The sequence below is a fragment of the Myotis daubentonii genome, chromosome 7 (assembly GCF_963259705.1).
Source record: "Myotis daubentonii chromosome 7, mMyoDau2.1, whole genome shotgun sequence".
Taxonomy (NCBI): domain Eukaryota; kingdom Metazoa; phylum Chordata; class Mammalia; order Chiroptera; family Vespertilionidae; genus Myotis; species Myotis daubentonii.
In genome coordinates, this window is record NC_081846.1 from 11,154,555 (window position 1) to 11,173,650 (window position 19,096).

Consider the following 19,096-nt stretch of genomic DNA (forward strand, 5'->3'; position numbering starts at 1 on the left):
TGTTCATGAAAATAATTGTGGTATTTGTTAGATGCTTCGATCCTACCCTAAACCTACTAAATCAGAATCTGTGGGTGTGAGGGGATTTTTGAGAACCACTGTCCTAAGCAATAACCAGTCCCAGTTCTTAAGCCAGTGTATCTACTCTTACAAGTGAAAATTTAGAATATTGACTTGTAGGTAAAGCTCCTGCTACTTTGATTTGTATGAGTCATTTCATTAGTGCTCTTGAGTGAACTGATAAATCAGTATTTTATTTTATAAGGGTGAGTGAACCAGACAATTGACCACAGTGTGGAGATTGCGGGGGGGGTGGGGGTGGGGGCAGAGGTGGGGAGGGGCGGGTGGAAGTGGAAGAAGGTATAGAGGGGATAAATAGTGGTTGAAAAAATAAAGTAAAATAGTTTAAGAAGTGGCTTTAATTGTTTGCCAGTTTAAGAAAGAAATCTTCCAGGTTGCCTTATTTCTTTTGGGGAGTATTCTGTAGATATTTATGTTTTGTTCAGTGAAATATAAATCCTGTGAACAGTCTTGCTTTACTTTTTTGTTTTTTAGCATTTATTTATCTTTGTATTGGGGGGGGGGAAGGAAAATACAAAAACATAAAGGTGTTTTTTTTTCTTATTCTGCACCCAAACTGTGAGGTAGCTATTTTCATTGTTATTAATGTAAATCTTCACTTAGTGTGCACCTGGGCAATCTGTTTTTTAACCACCTCTGAAGAAGCACAGAAAAAACTATATGAAGAGATAGACCAAGTTTTTGGGAAGGGTCCTATTACGCCAGAGAAAATGGAGCAGCTCAGGTAAGAACACAATAAAAGGAAGAGGAGATCATTAAAAGGTAAATTTGAGCAGTTTGACTATCTCATTTAAAGCTAATGGCTAATATCTTGGAAAGCTATCTATCTTTATAGGACTTAAAATATTCACATAAGATTTTAATAAATTAATTTACTTTCTAAGACCATTTGGTAGTTCTGGGAAAGCTTTACATTGGCCTGTATAAAATAGTAGCAGTGATGTCAATCAAGTAAGTGGAACATTCATACCTTGGTGGTGGGAATGGAAAACCGAACAGTCCTGTAGGAAAACAGTATGGCAGGACCTTAGAGAGTTAAACAAATGCTTACCATTTGACCCAGCAATTCTTTGCCTAGGCATTCACCAGAGAAATAAAAATAAATGGCCCCACAAACCTGTTTGCAAATGTTCAAAAGCAATAGTATTTATAATAGCAAAAAACTGGAAGCAGTCCAAATGTTCGTGAACTGGTGAATAAACCAATTGTATTATATTTGTACTATGGAATATTACCAAGTAATAAAGAGTAACACAGTAATTTGAAAGGAAGTCTAAATTTTTCACTGGTCAAACATCTAATAAAGCAGAGAAATTGATTGTTGGAATACTTTAACCACTGTCTTAGGAGTGATGGGAGGGTCAGATAAAATACAAACTAGGGTTACTTTTTCATGTTAATGTTTGACAATTTGAGAAGTAGATTTCATCAGATCAAGAACAGCCTTACAGATATTATATCGGAAGCGTATACCTGGAATAAACTTTTGTCCTTCTGGGGATACAGCACTGAAGTTAAGCCGCCCACTTATCACTAACGGGAAGTCTTAGGCGTTGAGGTGGCCACACTGTCCTGGACTGGCCTCTGTACAGACAATTCTCACCCTCTGCACACGTCATTGAACTGCATTTCTTCAGTGGTTTGATTACTCTAAAGAAAAACTTTTTATTTCTACCACATAATTTGACACTAAAAATTATTTAAAGGAATTTAACAAAACCAAAGCCACTAGGAAAAACCAATGTGTTGTGGTATGTATCATTTTTATGTTGGGGACCGGTTTTATTATTTTTGGAACTATTACAAGACTTCTGTTAAACATGTTGAGTGTTAAGAGGAAACAGACTCTTGGCAAATATGGAAAACCAATTACAGAGAAGGTCTCTGCTAGAGCTTCAAGAAACACCAGGGAGGCACAGAAGCTTGTCCTCCCTCCTCTAACTCCCAAAACAGGAGGAGCCGCCTTGAAGAAAAATAGGACAGTTACCCTGTTGTCCTTATTGTTATATTTACAGGAAAAAGACCATGAAATTATACTTCTCAGTTAAATCTACTTATAATGTGGTAGAACACAACATAGAATTACGTTTTTAAAGACAAATCTGATGTAAGGAAATTGATATTTTTAAAATAAAAAGTTACGCAGTATCAATACACACATAATGGAAATCTCATTATGCTAAGTGAAAGAAGTCAAACACAAAGATTGCCTACAGTATGATTTCACTCAGGTGAAATTAGAGAAAAGGCAAAGCTAGGGTCATAGAAAGCAGATCCGTGCTTGTTTGGGGCAAGGAATGCGGATGGGATGAGCTATGAAGGGGCGGAAGTAAAGGTTTTAGGGTGAGGGAAGTGTTCTTGTTCTGTGTTTTGCTTGTAGTTTTGGTTACACAATTGTGTAAACTCATCAAATTATACAACTGAAATAAATGAACAAAATTTTAGATTCCACGTATAAGTGAAATCAGAAACTAATAACGTATGTCAATTATAATTGAAAAATAAAAATTATTTTTAAAAAGATAAATTTTTTACATGTAATAATTTAAAAGATTTTTAAAAACAGTGGCTGTGACTGCTTAGGAATGGATTGGAAGTCTGAGTCTGGGTAACAAACAGCCCTATCTCGGAGCATCTTTCAACCCTAGAAACGAAGACAGGGAGACAGCCATTGGCAAAAACTTGAAGCCATGGATTTCTCAGGGAGGCTTCTGTTGCAGAGTCTTCAAAGCGGTGGGAGTTTTATCTATTACATTGGATGTAGCTATCTTAATTTTAAGAGTAATACATGCTTGTCTTTTGAAATTTTTATAATTCAGAAGTGTATGAAGTAGAAGTTGTAGAAGGTACATTCTTTATAAGTGTACCTTTAAGGATAAAAATTGTTAACCATTTTACTATATTTTTTTTCAGATTTTTCTATGCACATATACTTATGTATTTAAAACAAAAAAAATTTAAAAACATTAAAAAATATATAACATATAACTCTTCTGTAAATTCTATTTTTTTCTCTAAGTATTTTATGGATAGTATTCTTCAATGTAGTAACTCCCAACACAACCAATCAGTGATCAAATTTTATTGATTCTGCTTTCCAAACAACTTCAGTTGGAAGTTTAGTTTTAGTTCTTGTCTGGGACATTTCAACAGTCTTAGATCTTGCTCCCCTCCAATTCATTCTTGAAATTACTACTGGAGCCTGTAAGTCAACTCAGGTGCTTTAAAAATACAGATAACCTGGGAACAGTCCAGAGACAACAAGCTCTGTCATTGGTGGTTTTCAACAGCCTCTCAGATTATTGTAATGTGCAGCCAAAGTTGAGAGTCACTGAGCTAGTGATCTTTATATATATGGGGAGTAACATCTGATTAGATGACTCTCCACTTTAAAATCCTTCAGCGACTTCTGGTTGCCATTAAGATAAAATTTAAACTCATGAGGCATTTCATGAGCTTCTGAGGCATTTCAATAGCTTAGCTTTGCATTCCTCTTCTACCTTATCTCTTATTACTTGTGCCTCTTCATATTCTTGGATTCAGCTGTACTGAAATTCTTTTCTTTCTTCAAAGGTACAGCACTCTTTCATATCTTCTGGGTTTTGCAGACTGTTTTTTTTTTGTTTTTTTTTTGGCCTAGATTCTTTCTTTCTCTCTCTTCTAGCTACCTCCTGTTTTTTCCTGAAGGTCTCAGCCCGAGTGTTTACTTTTCTGCATAGTCCTCTCCAGTTAGGTGCTCCTGCCATGTGTTCCCCAATTCCCTGAATTTTCTTTATCATAACAGTTACTGCGCTTTTGTAATTGTTCATTCTTGATGTTCCCACTTTTCTCCTTTCCCCTGTCAACTAGACTTTGAGTCCCTTTGGAGGTATCTGTCTTGTTCACTGCTTTAGCTAAGTATCTAACACAGAACTTCTAATGTAGGACGTACCCAATAAATATTTGTTCAAAGAGGAAATGATGTTTCCTCTTTTGTTGTTTTTAGATATTATAAACAAAATTAGTATTCCTATGCTTACCTCTTTGCTAATATTTCTAATTGTTTCTATTAATAAATAATGAGATTAGTATTTAAGGATATATGCAATAGTATAGTGCCTCATTAAATTCTTTTTTAATCTGTAAAGTTAAAATAATAATGGGATCCTTGAGGTTCTTTTAAGGATCAAAAGAGATACTGCATAGCCCTGGCCAGTTGGCTCCGTGGATAGAGTGTTAGCCCAGGGACTGAAGGGTCCTGGGTTCAATTCCAGTCAAGGGCATGTACCTGGGTTTCAGGTTCCCCGGCCTTGGTCAGGATGCATGCAGGAAGCAACCAATTTGTGTATCTCTCTCACATCGATGTTTCTCTCTGTCTCTACCTCTCCCTGCCACTCTCTCTAAAAATCAATGGAAAAATATCCTCAGGTAAGGATTAACAACAACAACAAAGAGATACTGCATAGAAACTATTTAACAGAATGGTTTCGTGGCAAGATTTCAATACATTTTCTTCTCATTGTGATGCACACTTAATAATCTTATACTGTATGTTGCCAAATTATCCTTCAGAAAGGTTATACCAATTTATATTTCCACCAATTGACTATCAATGTCTTTCCCCCATTATTATTATTATTATTATTGCCTAATGTTATTCTTTTTCATCTTGGCAAATTTGCCAAGTAAAAAAAATTGCTCTGATTGGCTGTCTTTCCATTGTTGATGAGATTATCATTTCATGCGTTTTCAGGCCATTTGTATTTATTTTGTTAATTGCTTTTCTGTATACTCTGTTCACATATCTGTTGGAGTGTTTAATTATTTTAATTATGAAGTTTTAAAGAGCTTTGATACATTAAATATATATTTACTGTAAATATTTTTTCTAGTCTTTTAAAATTTTTTTCTAGTTGTCTTAATTTTATGTATGATGATTGTAAATATATAAAAAATTCCATAATCAGATTGTGTTTTTCGTTATGGTTTCTGTCATTGTGTCAATATTTATATAATTTTTTATTAGCAACGGCCTTTATTAAAATTTTTATTAATTTCTTTATTAAAAATATAGGATTTTTCTACAAAAAATTATAAAAATATTGCTTTGAATTTTCTTTGGTACTTTTTTTTTAATTTTTTTTTATTGCTTAAAGTATTACAAAGGGTATTACATATGTATCCATTTTATCCCCCCGCCCTAGACAGTCCCCTAGCCTCTAGCCTCCCCTATCCCCCAGTGTCTTATGTCCATTGGTTATGCTTATATGCATGCATACAAGTCCTTTAGTTGATCTCTTACCCCCCTACCTCCTGCCCCCCAACCCTCCCCAGCCTTCCCGCTGCAGTTTGACAATCTGTTTGAGGCAGCTCTGCCTCTGTATCTATTATTGTTCAAAAGTTTATAATGGTCTCTATTGTCCATGAATGAGTGAGATCATGTGGTATTTTTCCTTTATTGACTGGCTTATTTCACTTAGCATAATGCTCTCCAGTTCCATCCATGCCGTTGCAAATGGTAAGAGTTCCTTCCTTTTTAGAGCAGCATAGTATTCCATCGTGTAGATGTACCATAGTTTTCTAATCCATTCATCTACTGATGGGCACTTAGGCTGTTTCCAGATCTTAGCTATGGTGAATTGTGCTGCTATGAACATAGGGGTGCATATATCCTTTCTGATTGGTGTTTCTGGTTTCTTGGGATATATTCCTAGAAGTGGGATCACAGGGTCAAATGGGAGTTCCATTTTCAGTTTTTTAAGGAAACTCCATACTGTCTTCCATAGTGGCTGCACCAGTCTGCATTCCCACCAGCAGTGCACAAGTGTTCCTTTTTCTCCACATCCTCTCCAGCACTTGTCGTTTGTTGATTTGTTGATGATAGCCAGTCTGACAGGTGTGAGATGGTACCTCATTGCTGTTTTGATTTGCATCTCTCGGATGATTAGTGACTTTGAGCATGTTTTCATATGTCTCTTGGCTTTCTGAATGTCCTCTTTTGAAAGGTGTCTATTTAGGTCCTTTGCCCATTTTTTGATTGGATTGTTTATCTTCCTTTTGTTAAGTTGTATGAGTTCCCTATAAATTTTGGAGATTAGGCCCTTATCAGATATGACATTGGCAAATATGTTTTCCCACACAGTGGGTTTTCTCGTTGTTTTGTTGATGGTTTCTTTTGCTGTGCAGAAGCTTTTTATTTTGATGTAGTCCCATTTGTTCATTTTCTCTTTAGTTTCAAGTGCCCTAGGAGCTGTATCAGTGAAGAAATTGCTTCGGCATATGTCTGAGATTTTGTTGCCTTTGGATTCTTCTAGAATTTTTATGGTTTCCCGTCGTACATTTAAGTCCTTTATCCATTTTGAGTTTATTTTTGTGTATGGTGTAAGTTGGTGGTCTAGTTTCATTTCCTTGCATATATCTGTCCAGTTTTCCCAACACCATTTATTGAAGAGACTATCTTGGCTCCATTGTATGTTCTTGCCTCCTTTGTCAAATATTAATTGAGCATATTGGTTCGGGCCGATTTCTGGGCTCTTTGGTACTTTTAAAGATGTTTTTATTTGTTTAAATCTTTACCCACATGGACTTTATATATTTATATAACATATCTTCAACCAACAAAGAATCATCATGTGACTATTTCAAGTTATGAAAGTTGTTGAATGACATTTTGAAATATTTCTACATTTCACACTGTCTCTCTCATAGTAAAAATCTCAAAAAATTTTTTTTAAACAGATATTGTCGACAAGTGCTTTGTGAGACTGTTCGGACTGCCAAACTGACCCCAGTTTCTGCCCGGCTTCAAGATATTGAAGGAAAGATCGACAAATTCATTATTCCTAGAGAGGTAGGAAACATTTAGTATACTTAACTCATTCAGTTATTCTTTTCAACTCTTTTAGTGTGTATTTTTAAATTTTATTGTTTAAAGTGTCCAATAAATGCTACCTATTATAAAATCAAAGGCACAGTCATTTAAAATGACAAAATTATATATGCCTGTTCTAAAGTTCAAACTATATAAAAGAAAAGCTCTCTTGCCCATTGGTACTACTGTTAATAGTTTAATGTGTGTTTTTTTCTTTATTTTATTTTTTTCCATCACCATTTCCCTCCCTATGCCCTCCTCCACTTCCACCCACCACCACACCCCCACAGTCACCACACTACTGTCCATGTCCATGAGTTCTTTCTCTTTAGTGTATATTTTTATAGATCTTTTTCTGTGTGTGTATATTATTCTGTGTATGTATATACACATAGATGTGTATATGTTTTAAAAACTGAATTTATATGTGAAAGGTTACTCTTTATATATTGTTCTTTAATTTTCTTTTATTGTGTGTATCATGACTACTAGTACAGCTGGCACTTGATACAGATCCAACTCATTATTATTATTTTTAAAATATATTTTTATTGATTTCAGAGAGGAAGGGATAGGGAGAGAGTCATTGATTGGCTGCCTCCTGTACGCCCCAACTGGAGATCAAGCCCATAACCCGGGCATGTGCCCTTGACTGGAATCACACCTGGGGCCCTTCAGTCCACAGGCCAACACGCTATCCAAACCGGCTAGGGCCAACTCATTTTTAATGGCTACATAGTAATCCATTACCACGATTTATTTAAGCAGTTCTCAGAGATGGAAATTAGGTCTATTTTTTTATTATTTCAAATTATATACTTGGACAGATATTGGATAGAGCTGTAGAAATGGAGTTTTTTGGGTCAAAGTGCATATGTATGTTGAATTTAAATTGTTATCTAAAAGACAATTTATATTGTTAGCAATAATGTATGAAAAAGCTTTTTGTCTCCATATCATCACCACCTATAGATTTATAAATTGTATATATTTTGTGAATTTTATATGAAAAACTGTCTTATGATTTTAATTTGCTTTTCCCTAATTTTTGGAGAGATTGAACAGCTTTTCATATATAAACAGTTTGTATTTCTTGTCTTGTGAATTATCTGCTTGTAACTCACTGTTCTTTCTAGTGAGCTTATATATCTTTTTGTATACTATACATGACTTTTTGTATATTATACAAGTATTTTTTCTTTCTATTTGATATGGTTTGCTATTTTTTTTATTTTGACAGGATGCAGTTTTTAAAATTTTTATATAGTTAAATCTGTTATTACTTTATGGCTTTTGTGACAGGCTTAGGAATGCCTTCCTCACTGTAAGATTACCAAAGTCATGGCCTCTGTTTTCTTCTGTTGTTTTGTATTTTTATTTTGTATTCATTGTCTACATTAAAAGAGCAGTTGGGATGAGTTGGCTTTCTGGGAGTCGCTTGCTTTGTTAGGCCTTGACTAACTAGAAGACCTTTATGTTTGTTTGCAGACCCTTGTTCTTTATGCCCTTGGGGTGGTACTTCAAGATCCCAGCACTTGGCCATCACCATACAAGTATGAAATATCTGTCACTGTCATTGTGATGATTGATTTTTATGTGTTTTTATGTGTTGCATTACTTTTCTAATTTTTGAGGAGAAAACAGTATGTGACAATGATACATTTATATCTTCCCTTTGTATCTTCTGCTCACTCACTACTTTTCCTTTGATGAATCTGCTGTCTGCTACTCTATGTGTCTCTCCTGTTACCACTTCCATCATAAGATCTGTTTAACTACCTGATCTCTACATCTATCTTTCAATTCCAGTGAAATTTTGGATTTTTTTTTTTTTTTTTTTTGGTTAAGTTGTCTCAACTATTAAGTGCTTTAGTCAAATTCAGAAAATAGGTTTTGTGTGTATAAGTGTTATATGTGAGAATGGTGAGGAAGGGAAAAGCTGAAGAACAGCTGCTTTTATTTGCCTCTTAAATAGGCATCTAATAAAATCCTAAGGAAATGGTTAGGATTTACTGTCCTAGAAGAAGGTTATATATCAAGTTGATTGAGAGTATAACAACTGTGTGAAAATCAGGTGGCAGAGTTGGTGGCATGGTTGAAGTACTAGGAAACCTTTTGGAGGATAAGGATAGAACATATTAAGTGTTTCTACCATTTTGGCTTTTAATATTATAATGATATTAAAGGAAATCTTACCTAATAATAGACAAACATGTAAATTGACCGTACCTTCACTATGCTAACCAGCCAATCAGGAGAGTATGCAAATTAACCTAACAAAGATGGCGGTTAATTTGCATACATAGGCTCCAAGCATTGGAGCAAGAGCCTCATGGCCATGGGGCCCACAGAGCAGCAAAAGCCTTACGGCCACGGGGCCAGCTCTGGCTGGAGCCCGGCCAGAGCAAAGGCCTGGGTGCCGGGTGCTGGAGGAAAACCGGTGCCAGAAGCCAGGGGAAAAGAAGGCCTATTGCACGAATCTCTTCATGCAATATGCCTCTAGTCTATTAATAAATGAAATAGCAATCCTTTGAAATATGCTATAAGTAAAAATTAAGTAAATTTTTATATTCCAAGTGGCTTTTATAGCAAAAGTAAAGATGTGCATTGGTAGATCAGAAAATCTAGGTTGCAAATTGAAAAACAGAGAAAGAAATTGAGGATGTGGAGAAAAGGGAACACTCGTGTACTGCTGGTGGGAATGCAGACTGGTGCAGCCACTATGGAAGACAGTATGGAGTTTCCTCAAAAAGTTAAAAATGGAACTCCCATTTGACCCAGTGATCCCACTTCTAGGAATATATCCCAAGAAACCAGAAACACCAATCAGAAAGGATATATGCATCCCTATGTTCATATAAGCACAATTTACCATAGCTAAGATTTGGAAACAGCCTAAGTGCCCATCAGCAGATGAGTGGATTAAAAAACTGTGGTACATTTACACAATGGAATACTATGCTGCAGTAAAAAAGAAGGAACTCTTGCCTTTTGCAACAGCATGGATGGAACTGGAGAGCATTATGCTAAGTGAAATAAGCCAGTCAATGAAAGAAAAATACCACATGATCTCACTCATTTATGGATAATAAAGACCACTATAAACTGATGGACAAAAATAGATGCAGAGGCAGAGCAGCATGGAACAGACTGTCAAACTACAGCGGGAAGGCTGGGGAGTATTGGGGTGGGGGAGGTAAGAGATCAGCCAAAGGACTTGTATGCATGCATATAAGCATAACCAATGGACACAAGACACTGGGGGGCAGGGGAGGCTGGGGGAAGGTCAAGGGGGGTGGGGAAGGAGACATATGTAATACTCTTTGTAATACTTTAAGCAATAAAACAATTAAAAAAAAGAAATATATGCTAAATGTGGAAATTATTTTTAGGAATCAAATGTAATTAAATTTAGGAAATGTTAGTGTTACTGTTGTATGCTAAGGAAAAGCTTTCTGAAGTTTGATACCTCCTTACCCATCCCTTTTGGAAAATCCAGAGGTACATTCTTTTTAAAAATATATTTTTATTGATTTCAGAGTGGAAGGGAGAGGGAGAGAAGAGAGAGAAACATCAACGATGAGAGTGAATCATTGATCGGTTGCCTTCTGCACTCCCACATTGGGGAGCTAGCCCAAAACTCGGGCATATGCCCTGACCAGGAATTGAACCTTGATCTCCTGATTTATAGGTCCACGCTCAACCACTGAGCCATGCTGGCTGGGCCATTCGTGGATATTTAACCAATCATGCACCCCAGGAATGAATACCACTTGATCATGGTGTGTGATCTTTTTAATGAATTGCTCAATTCGGTTTGCTAATACTTTGTTGAGGATTTTAGCATCTCTGTTCATTAGAGATACTGGTCTATAATTTTCTTTCTTTGTAGTGTCTTTTTTTTTTTTAAAATATATTTTATTGATTTTCTACAGAGAGGAAGAGAGAGAGATAGAGAGTCAGAAACATCGATGAGAGAGAAACATCTATCAGCTGCCTCCTGCACATCTCCCACTGGGGATGTGCCCGCAACCCAGGTACATGCCCTTGACCGGAATTGAACCTGGGACCCTTCAGTCCGCAGGCCGATGCTCTATCCACCGAGCCAAACCAGCTTTGGCTCTTTGTAGTGTCTTTATCAGTTTTTGGAATTAGGATAATGCTGGCCTCACAAAATGAGCTTTGGAGTATTTTCTCCTCTTGAATTTTTTGGTTAGCTGTTAGTTTTTTAAATGTTTATGGACCATACAATTCACATTCGGTCCAAGACTTATTTGTTGGGAGTTTTTAGATTACTGCTTCTATTTCTTTTGTTGTAATTGATCTGTTCAGGTTTTGTTTCTTCTTGATTCATTCTTGAAATATTGTATGTTTCTAGAAATTTATTTTTTTCAGTTACCCAATATATTGGCATATAGTTGTTCATTATATTGTTTTATAATCCTTTGTATTTCTGTGGTGTCAGTTGTTACTTCTCTCCTTCAATACTAATTTTATTTATTAGGGTCCTCTCTCTTTTTCCTTTTTGAGTCTAGTTAAGTGTTTATCAATTTTGTTGATCTTTTCAAAGAAACATTTCTTTTTAAGACAAAATTTTATGATCTATTTGTTTTGTTTTAATATACCCATTTTCCCTGCAATTTTTTACAGAGTGAAATTGTGTACAATAAAAAAACCTTAGCCTCCTTATTTCCTTCAGTTATTAGTAAGTCTGAGTGTAACATAATTGATGAGTATAAGTTTTTAAGTCTGATGTCTCCAATTTTAAGCAATAAATTTAATTGAAAAGGCAATGTAGAATACTTTACATATTGACCAGATGATCTCATGTAACAGATATGTTGAAGAAACTTAAATGTAAATATTTACTATGTGGTTTTGTATGATTTATCTTTATATCTCATACAATGATGTAAACTTGTGTCAAAATCTTATTCATTATTGGTTCCAGAGAAAAGTATTTTGCATCTATTATTTTAGTAGGAATGGGGAACCTTTTTTCTGCCAACGGCCATTTGGATATTTATAACATCATTCACAGCCATACAAAATTATCAACTTAAAAATTAGCCTGCTATATTTGGTCAGACATTTAATTAACACCTCTAATGTTTTGGCAGGGCCAGACCAAATGATTTCTCAGGTCTTATACAGCCGTAAGCCAGATGTTCTCCACCCCTGGTATAGAATAATAAACTAAGCAGAAAGAGACAAAAGATATATGTTGAATAATTTAGGAACATAGTAATAGGTGGAATTTAAATATAATGTGACAGCAGTTTTTATTTTCAGTAGTTTTTAAAACATTATTTATCTGTGCTCTTACAGTGGAAATATGTAAAAGGCCAATGGCGTTCTATTGTAATTAGCCCCCAAACTTCTTTTTTTAAAAATTAAATATACTGGGATGACTTTTTAAAAATTAAATACCAATCTTCTTTTTAGGTTTGACCCAGACCGGTTTAATGATGAATCAGTAATGAATACTTTCTCCTTGCTTGGATTCTCAGGCACACAGGAATGCCCAGAGTTAAGGTGAGATGATAAAGTGAGAGGAAAGATGTCAGACATAATTAAAGTGTAATTGTTAATAGTAACCAGTCAACTTTCTCCCTGACTAGGTTTGCGTATATGGTGACCACAGTACTTCTGAGTGTGTTGGTGAGGAGACTGCACCTGCTGCCTGTGGAGGGTCAAGTTATTGAAACGAAGTATGAACTGGTAACATCCTCCAAGGAAGAAGCTTGGATCACTGTCTCAAAGAGATAGTAAAAATTTTACATTACACTTTGGTGAGGAAAACGCCCACTTAGAAAATTTATATTGAATTCTTTTACAAACCAAGTAACATTGTGGAAAATAATACAGTTCTTTTTTTATGCATTTTGTAATTTCCCTTCTAAGTGACAAACTAAAATTGAGGCTTGTTTGTCCTTCTGTTTTGCTGGAATTCTTTTTTTTTTTTTTTTAGTATTTTTTTATTTATTTTAAAGAGGAAAGGAGAAGGAGAGAGAGATAGAAACATCAATGATGAGAGAGAATCACTGATTGGCTGCCTCCTGCATGATCGGGGATCGAGCAGGCAACCTGGGTATGTGCCTTGACCGGGAATCGAACTGTGACCTTCTGGTTCATAGGTCGACGCTCAACCACTGAGGCACCATGGCCGGGCTGGAATTCTTATTAGCACTAAATTACTCTACTAATTCTCAATTGTGGAAAAAACAGAATTTCTAAATTTATTTATTATGTCATATACTTAACATAATGAAGTTATTATTAAGAAATGAGAGAGCACTAACCAAAAACCAAACCAAATTAAGAAGAAAACAAAGATGGGTGAAAATAATTGCAAAATATAGGATAGAAAGGGATAATAACTATATTACTCATAAAGAGCTTATACAGATTGGTAAGAAAACATACAATTGATAAATGGATAAAGAACATGAATAGCAGCTTTTATAGGAAAAAATAGCTAATAAACTATTAGAAAGATGGTCAATCTCACTAAGCAAAGAAATATTGGAGCTTTTTCAAAAACAAATTAAGTATCTTTTAACATTAACACTTTAGTACTGATAAGTTTTATATTTAATACTTTTTATTGATAGCATTGAATTTAATCCACTTTTTTTGTTTATGCTGTTCTTAAAGACTTTTTTAAAACGCATTTTTCCTTCAGTCAACTGAAGGAAATGTGCCAAGTACAGATAGCGAGAAAGGAAGAAAAATGAAAAGTGTTGCAGGTGAGCTTATTTTTGACACTTCTGAATTTCATTTGTAAATTTAGTTCCAAGAATGTACCCTAGTTATTATTATTTTATGCTGTGTTTATGGTTAAATAACTAACATTTTAGACCTAATTATGAGTGATGAACGTAGAATTTAATTAGATGCAGGCTTTATTTCTGACAAAACATTTAATTTCTAGACTAATTTAAATTTTAAAACTTTAAGTCAAATTTAAGTATTCATAGCTCCTAACACCATGTTTCTAAAAAAAATAAATTGTTACATTTATTCCCACCCCACCTGTCATTTTCTATGGTTTTGTGTAGGTAGCACATCTTCCTTTGTTGTCCAAGTACCTTAATTGGTTGGAAATTAGCAGCAAAAGGTAAGAATGGGCAATAGATATGTAAACCAAGTGTCAGTAAAATTAAATGAGATAAATGTAATTTTTTTAAATCCTCACTCGAGGATATTTTCCCATTGATTTTTAGAGAGCGTGGTAGAGAGAGTGGAAAGACAGAGAGAAATATCGATGTGAGAGAAACACATCAAATGGTTTCCTCCTGCACATGCCCTTGACCAGAATCAAACTCGGGACCCTGGGGTCCACCCATAGGCCAACACTCCTACTGAGCCAAATCGGTTAGGGCAGTGGTCGGCAAACTCATTAGTCAACAGAGCCAAATATTAACAGTACAACAATTGAAATTTCTTTTGAGAACCAAATTTTTTAAACTTAAACTATATAGGTAGGTACATTGTTACTAACTTAATTAGGGTACTCCTAAGGCTTAGGAAGAGCCACACTCAAGGGGTCAAAGAGCCGCATAAGTGGAAATTTAAAGTTAGTGAGACCTGATCAGCAATGATCAAGGCAAAAACAGAGTAGCTGAACTAGAGTCAGGGAGTAGGCATATACCCAATAAATGAGGACCTATATAATTACTAATAATGATTGGAATCAAGGAAAATAGAGGCTAGAAGAATCAGCTAAGTAAGCACATGTTATTCATAGTTACATGACTAACTTAAGACATTAAAAAATCATCTTCAAGAGAGGATTAAAACAATAAAAATAATGTTAATCATGTATAAAATAACTTGTCCATTAACTGTTGTTCTTATTTTGCCCTTTATCAAATGATTGAAACTTTAGTAGCCACAGTGTCACTGATGGCTCATAGCATAACTCTTGCAGGCCTCTTAAGTTTTGTAGCTTTTTGTTTTTTTAAAACTATTTGTTCACTGACTGTGATCTGCATTCTTTTTTTTGTTTTTTTGCATTCTTTTTGATAGTTCAGAAGTGTATTGTTCAAGACATTAGCACAACCCATTTTTATGGAATGGAAGAGCTCTTCTACACTTTGTGCTCATAACATTCAATATAGCATTAGTTCTGTGCATGTGTTTGGGAAAAATGGAAAACTCACATGATGTTTATTTGGCTCACAAATGTCCAAGTTTCTTTTATTTTTATTTTTTAAATAAATAGATTCTATTTTATTTATAGACCCAATGTCAAAATTTATTTTTCTTTATCTTAAAAAAGTTTATATTTTAAAAACAAAATGTTCTGTTTGTGTTTTTTTTTAAATATGTTTTTATTGATTTTAGAGAGGAATATATAGAGAGAAAAATATCAATTCTAGAGAAACCTCAATCGGCTGCCTCCTTCATACCCCTCCCTGGGAATAGAGCCCGAAACCTGGGCATGTGCTCTGACCAAGAATTGAAACAGTGACCTCTGGGGGGAAGGGGGTTAAGAGATCAACCAAAGGACTTGTATGCATGCATATAAGCATAAACCATGGACACAGACAGTAGGGGGTTGAGGGCATGTGCTGGGGGTGGGAATGGGTGGGGAGAGGTCAATGGGAGACAAAGGAAACATGTAATACTTTAAACAATAAAGATTTAAATTTAAAAAAAGAAAAAAAGGCAAATCACACATAACAACAACAACAAAAAAGAAACAGGGACCTCTTGGTGCATGGGACCACATTTAACCAACTGAGCTACACTGGCCTGGCAGAATGTTCTGTTTTTTTATTATGAAAACTAGAGGCCCGGTGCATGAAATTTATGCATGGGTAGGATTCCTAGGCCTGGCTGGCGATCAGGGTCAATCTGTGAGGTGACTGGCGGGGTGATCAGGGGGTGGTCCCCTCTGGCACCCTCCTTGGCTTGTCTGGCGCCGCCTGCTCTCCTCTGTGGGGTGCCCAGGGGGCCCCTGCTGGCTGGCCTGGGGCCTGTGGGCTGTGGGCAGCTCCTGCGTGGAGCGTCTGCCCCCTGGTGGTCAGTGCGTGTCATAGTAACCGGTCGTTCTGCTGTTTGGTCAATTTGCATATTAGGCTTTTATTATATAGGACTAGAGGCCTGATGCACAAAATTTGTGCAAGAGTAGGCCTTCCTTTCCCCGGCTGCCAGCATCAACTTCCCTCTGGCACCTGGGCTTTGCTCCGGCCGCCAGCAGGCACCCAGGACCCGGGCTTCCCTTGCAGCCCCGGCTTCGTCCAGAAGGACATCCGGTCTAATTAGCATATTACGCTTTTATTATTATAGATTATTTCTATTTGTTGTAGAAAAATCTAGGAAATACAGAAACACAAAAATAGCAAACTCAGTGATAGTCCTACTGCAGTGGGGCCTTGACTTACGAGTGTCCTGACTAATGAGTTTTTCGAGATACGAGCTTTGAGTTTCAAGCTAAAATTCGGGTTACAAGCCAGCTTCAGATACCCCACCGCTGGTTGGCGCAGTGAACGTCACAGTGAACGCCACAACATCAGCCCAGCATCACGTGTCTCACTCGTTCACTTTAAGTTACGAGCTCCATCACAGAACGAATTAAACTCGTAAGTCAAGGCCCCACTGTATTTGAAGTTAGCCGGTGTTAAGTTTATGAGATAGATCCTTCTACTCTCTTTTGTATCCACATATTTCTACAGACATATCTACTGTTCTCTTCATTTAGTATATTGTGAGCACTAGCATTTCCAACAATTGGAATATTAGTATTCTTTTTTTTTCAGGTTTTTTAAAAAATATTTTATTGATTTTTTTTTTTTTTACAGAGAAGAAGGTAGAGTGATAGAGAATTAGCAACATCAATGAGAGAAACATTGATCAGCTGCCTCCTGCACACCCGCTACTGGGGATGAGCCCACAACCAAGGTACATGCCCTTGACCAGAATCGAACCCGGGACCTTTCAATCCGCAGGCCGACGCTCTATCTACTGAGCCAAACCGGCTAGGGCGGAATGTTAGTATTCTTTTCACACAGAGTATAAGCACAGATTTTTGGCACGCTTACTTTTCTCCTCAGATATTCTTTTTATTCTTTTCAACTTTAAAAATATTCTTTCTTCTCCATCCATTCTAACAAAACAGTTATATATTTGTACATCTAAGTTGCTAAAGTCATAGAACAATGTAAAATGAACAGTTGTTGGCCCCAGCCGGTTGCTCAGTGGTTAGAGTGTCGGTCCACAGACCAAAGGGTCAAAGGTTCCATTTCTGATCAAGGGCATGTACCTCGGTCGCAGGTCCCCCAGCCCTGGTAGGAGTGCAGGTGGGAAGCAACCAATCCATGTGTCTCTCTTGCAATGATGTTCCTCGCTCACTCCCCCACCCTTCCACTCTCTCTATAAATCAATGGAAAAAATATGCTCAGGTGAGGATTTTAAAAAAATGAAATTACTCTGTTGTCCTAAGGAAAAGTTCAAATAAGAAGACATTTCATCTTTTAAGAGGAAATCATAAGCATCTTTGTTACTGTTTTTGGGCTCGGGCAAACAGGTTAAGATTCTTCTCTGAAGACACCTTTATTTTTTCCCCCCAAATTCATAAAAAGCACTGTTAACCTATAACATTTTTTTTAAAATGTGATTATGTTGACAGATTGAAAACTGCTTAAAAACGCAATTCTATTATGTGCAAAACTGAGGACATGACTAGTAGCAGCATCAAGGAGTAGTTTAGTAGTCGTGAGAAGATAGCTGTGAGAAAAGGACACTATTTTCAAGGGCAGGTTTTTATAATGTCAACAGATTGATACCAGTGGCCTCATTTTTCTTTCTTCTTAGCTAGTCCTCTGCCTGTTTCCTAAGTTTCTAATCAGTGAATGATTAAGGTAGAAGGGGAGGAGTTGGGAGAGAGGATATGACAACAAAGCAGTGACTGTTACTACAGAAGTCAGAGGAAATCAACACAGCCAAAAGGCTTCTTACAATGTTGCTTTGAAAGGTTGGGAGTGACCTGCAGTGATTAAAAGGAGTGAGACTGAAACTTGGATTAATAGTTAAGCTGAAAGTAGAACAGGGGACTGGAAGGGCATTTGTTACAAACCAAAAACTTTATATACCTATCTCATTTAGTTCTTGGGGCATAACATTCGGTTCAGTGACAAACTAAAATAGTTTTTCATTCTTGCTAGAAGAAATACTATAAAGGAAGACTGGGGGAATCTAGCTAAAAAATGAAGTAAGAGATCTAAACTTCAACTTATCTTCATATCTTCAGTGGGGTTTATTGGTGTATTTGTTATTATTTAAAAGGGAATCAAGGAGTGATTTTAAATGATGTACTGTTCATAGTAACTAAAGAAAATGATTACAGCCTGGCAGGGTAGCTCAGTGGGTCAGAGCATTGTCCCAAAGCCAGTGCTGTGGGTTGAACACTAGTCAGGGCACAGATAAGAAGCAACCAATGATTGCATAAGTAAGTGGAACAACAAATCTCTCTCTCTCTCTCTCTCCCCCCCCTCCCTTCTCTTGCTCTATAATCAATAAATTAATTTTTAAAATTTTTTAGAAGAAAATGATTAAAAGAGTACTGTAACAGCAGTATTAAAATAAATCATTAAAAAAAACCTAAAAAACGAATGCTGCCCTAGCTGGTTTGGCTTGGTGGATAGAGCATCGCCCTGTGGACTGAAAGGTACCTGGTTCAATTCCAGTCAAGGGCATCGGCCCGGGTTGTGGGCTCAATCCCCAGTAGGGGGCATGCAGGAGGCAGCCGATCAGTGATTCTCTCTCATCATTAATGTTTCTATCTCTCCCTCCGTTCCTCTATGAAATCAATAAAAATACATTTAAAAAAAACTAATGCTGCAAACTCAACCAAACTGTTTAAATTTTTTCCTGTTTACACATACATATTTTTACCTATTGCAATTATAACAATATCGTTTACTTTTCACTTAATGAATTTTAAACATTTTCCTTTGTTACTTTTGCAAAGGCTTCAAGGAATAGATAGATGTTTTTGGGGGGTGAATAAATTTTTAAAATAGAAATCAAGTTAGTGTTTAATTTATAAAATTTTATGACTGAATGAATGGATAATTGTAAAATTTGAGTGGGGAACCATTTTGTAAAACATCCAGGCAATAAACAAAAGGCAGGAAATGACATTCCTTATTCCAGTAG

At 36.1% G+C, this 19,096-nt stretch overlaps 1 protein-coding gene across 2 annotated transcripts in view; it reads left to right on the forward strand.

Annotated features, from left to right (window-relative positions):
* The window catches only part of LOC132238142 (cytochrome P450 20A1), a 38,958-nt gene extending 23,781 nt beyond the window's left edge, over positions 1–15,177 (forward strand). For both annotated transcript variants that reach the window (XM_059702821.1, XM_059702822.1), the window contains 5 exons: positions 685–805; positions 6,799–6,910; positions 8,420–8,484; positions 12,377–12,466; positions 12,553–15,177. In XM_059702821.1, coding sequence (XP_059558804.1) covers positions 685–805; positions 6,799–6,910; positions 8,420–8,484; positions 12,377–12,466; positions 12,553–12,700 — 536 coding nt within the window. In that variant the 3' untranslated portion in view covers positions 12,701–15,177. The remainder of the gene's footprint in view (positions 1–684; positions 806–6,798; positions 6,911–8,419; positions 8,485–12,376; positions 12,467–12,552) is intronic.
* Positions 15,178–19,096: the final 3,919 nt, after the last annotated feature.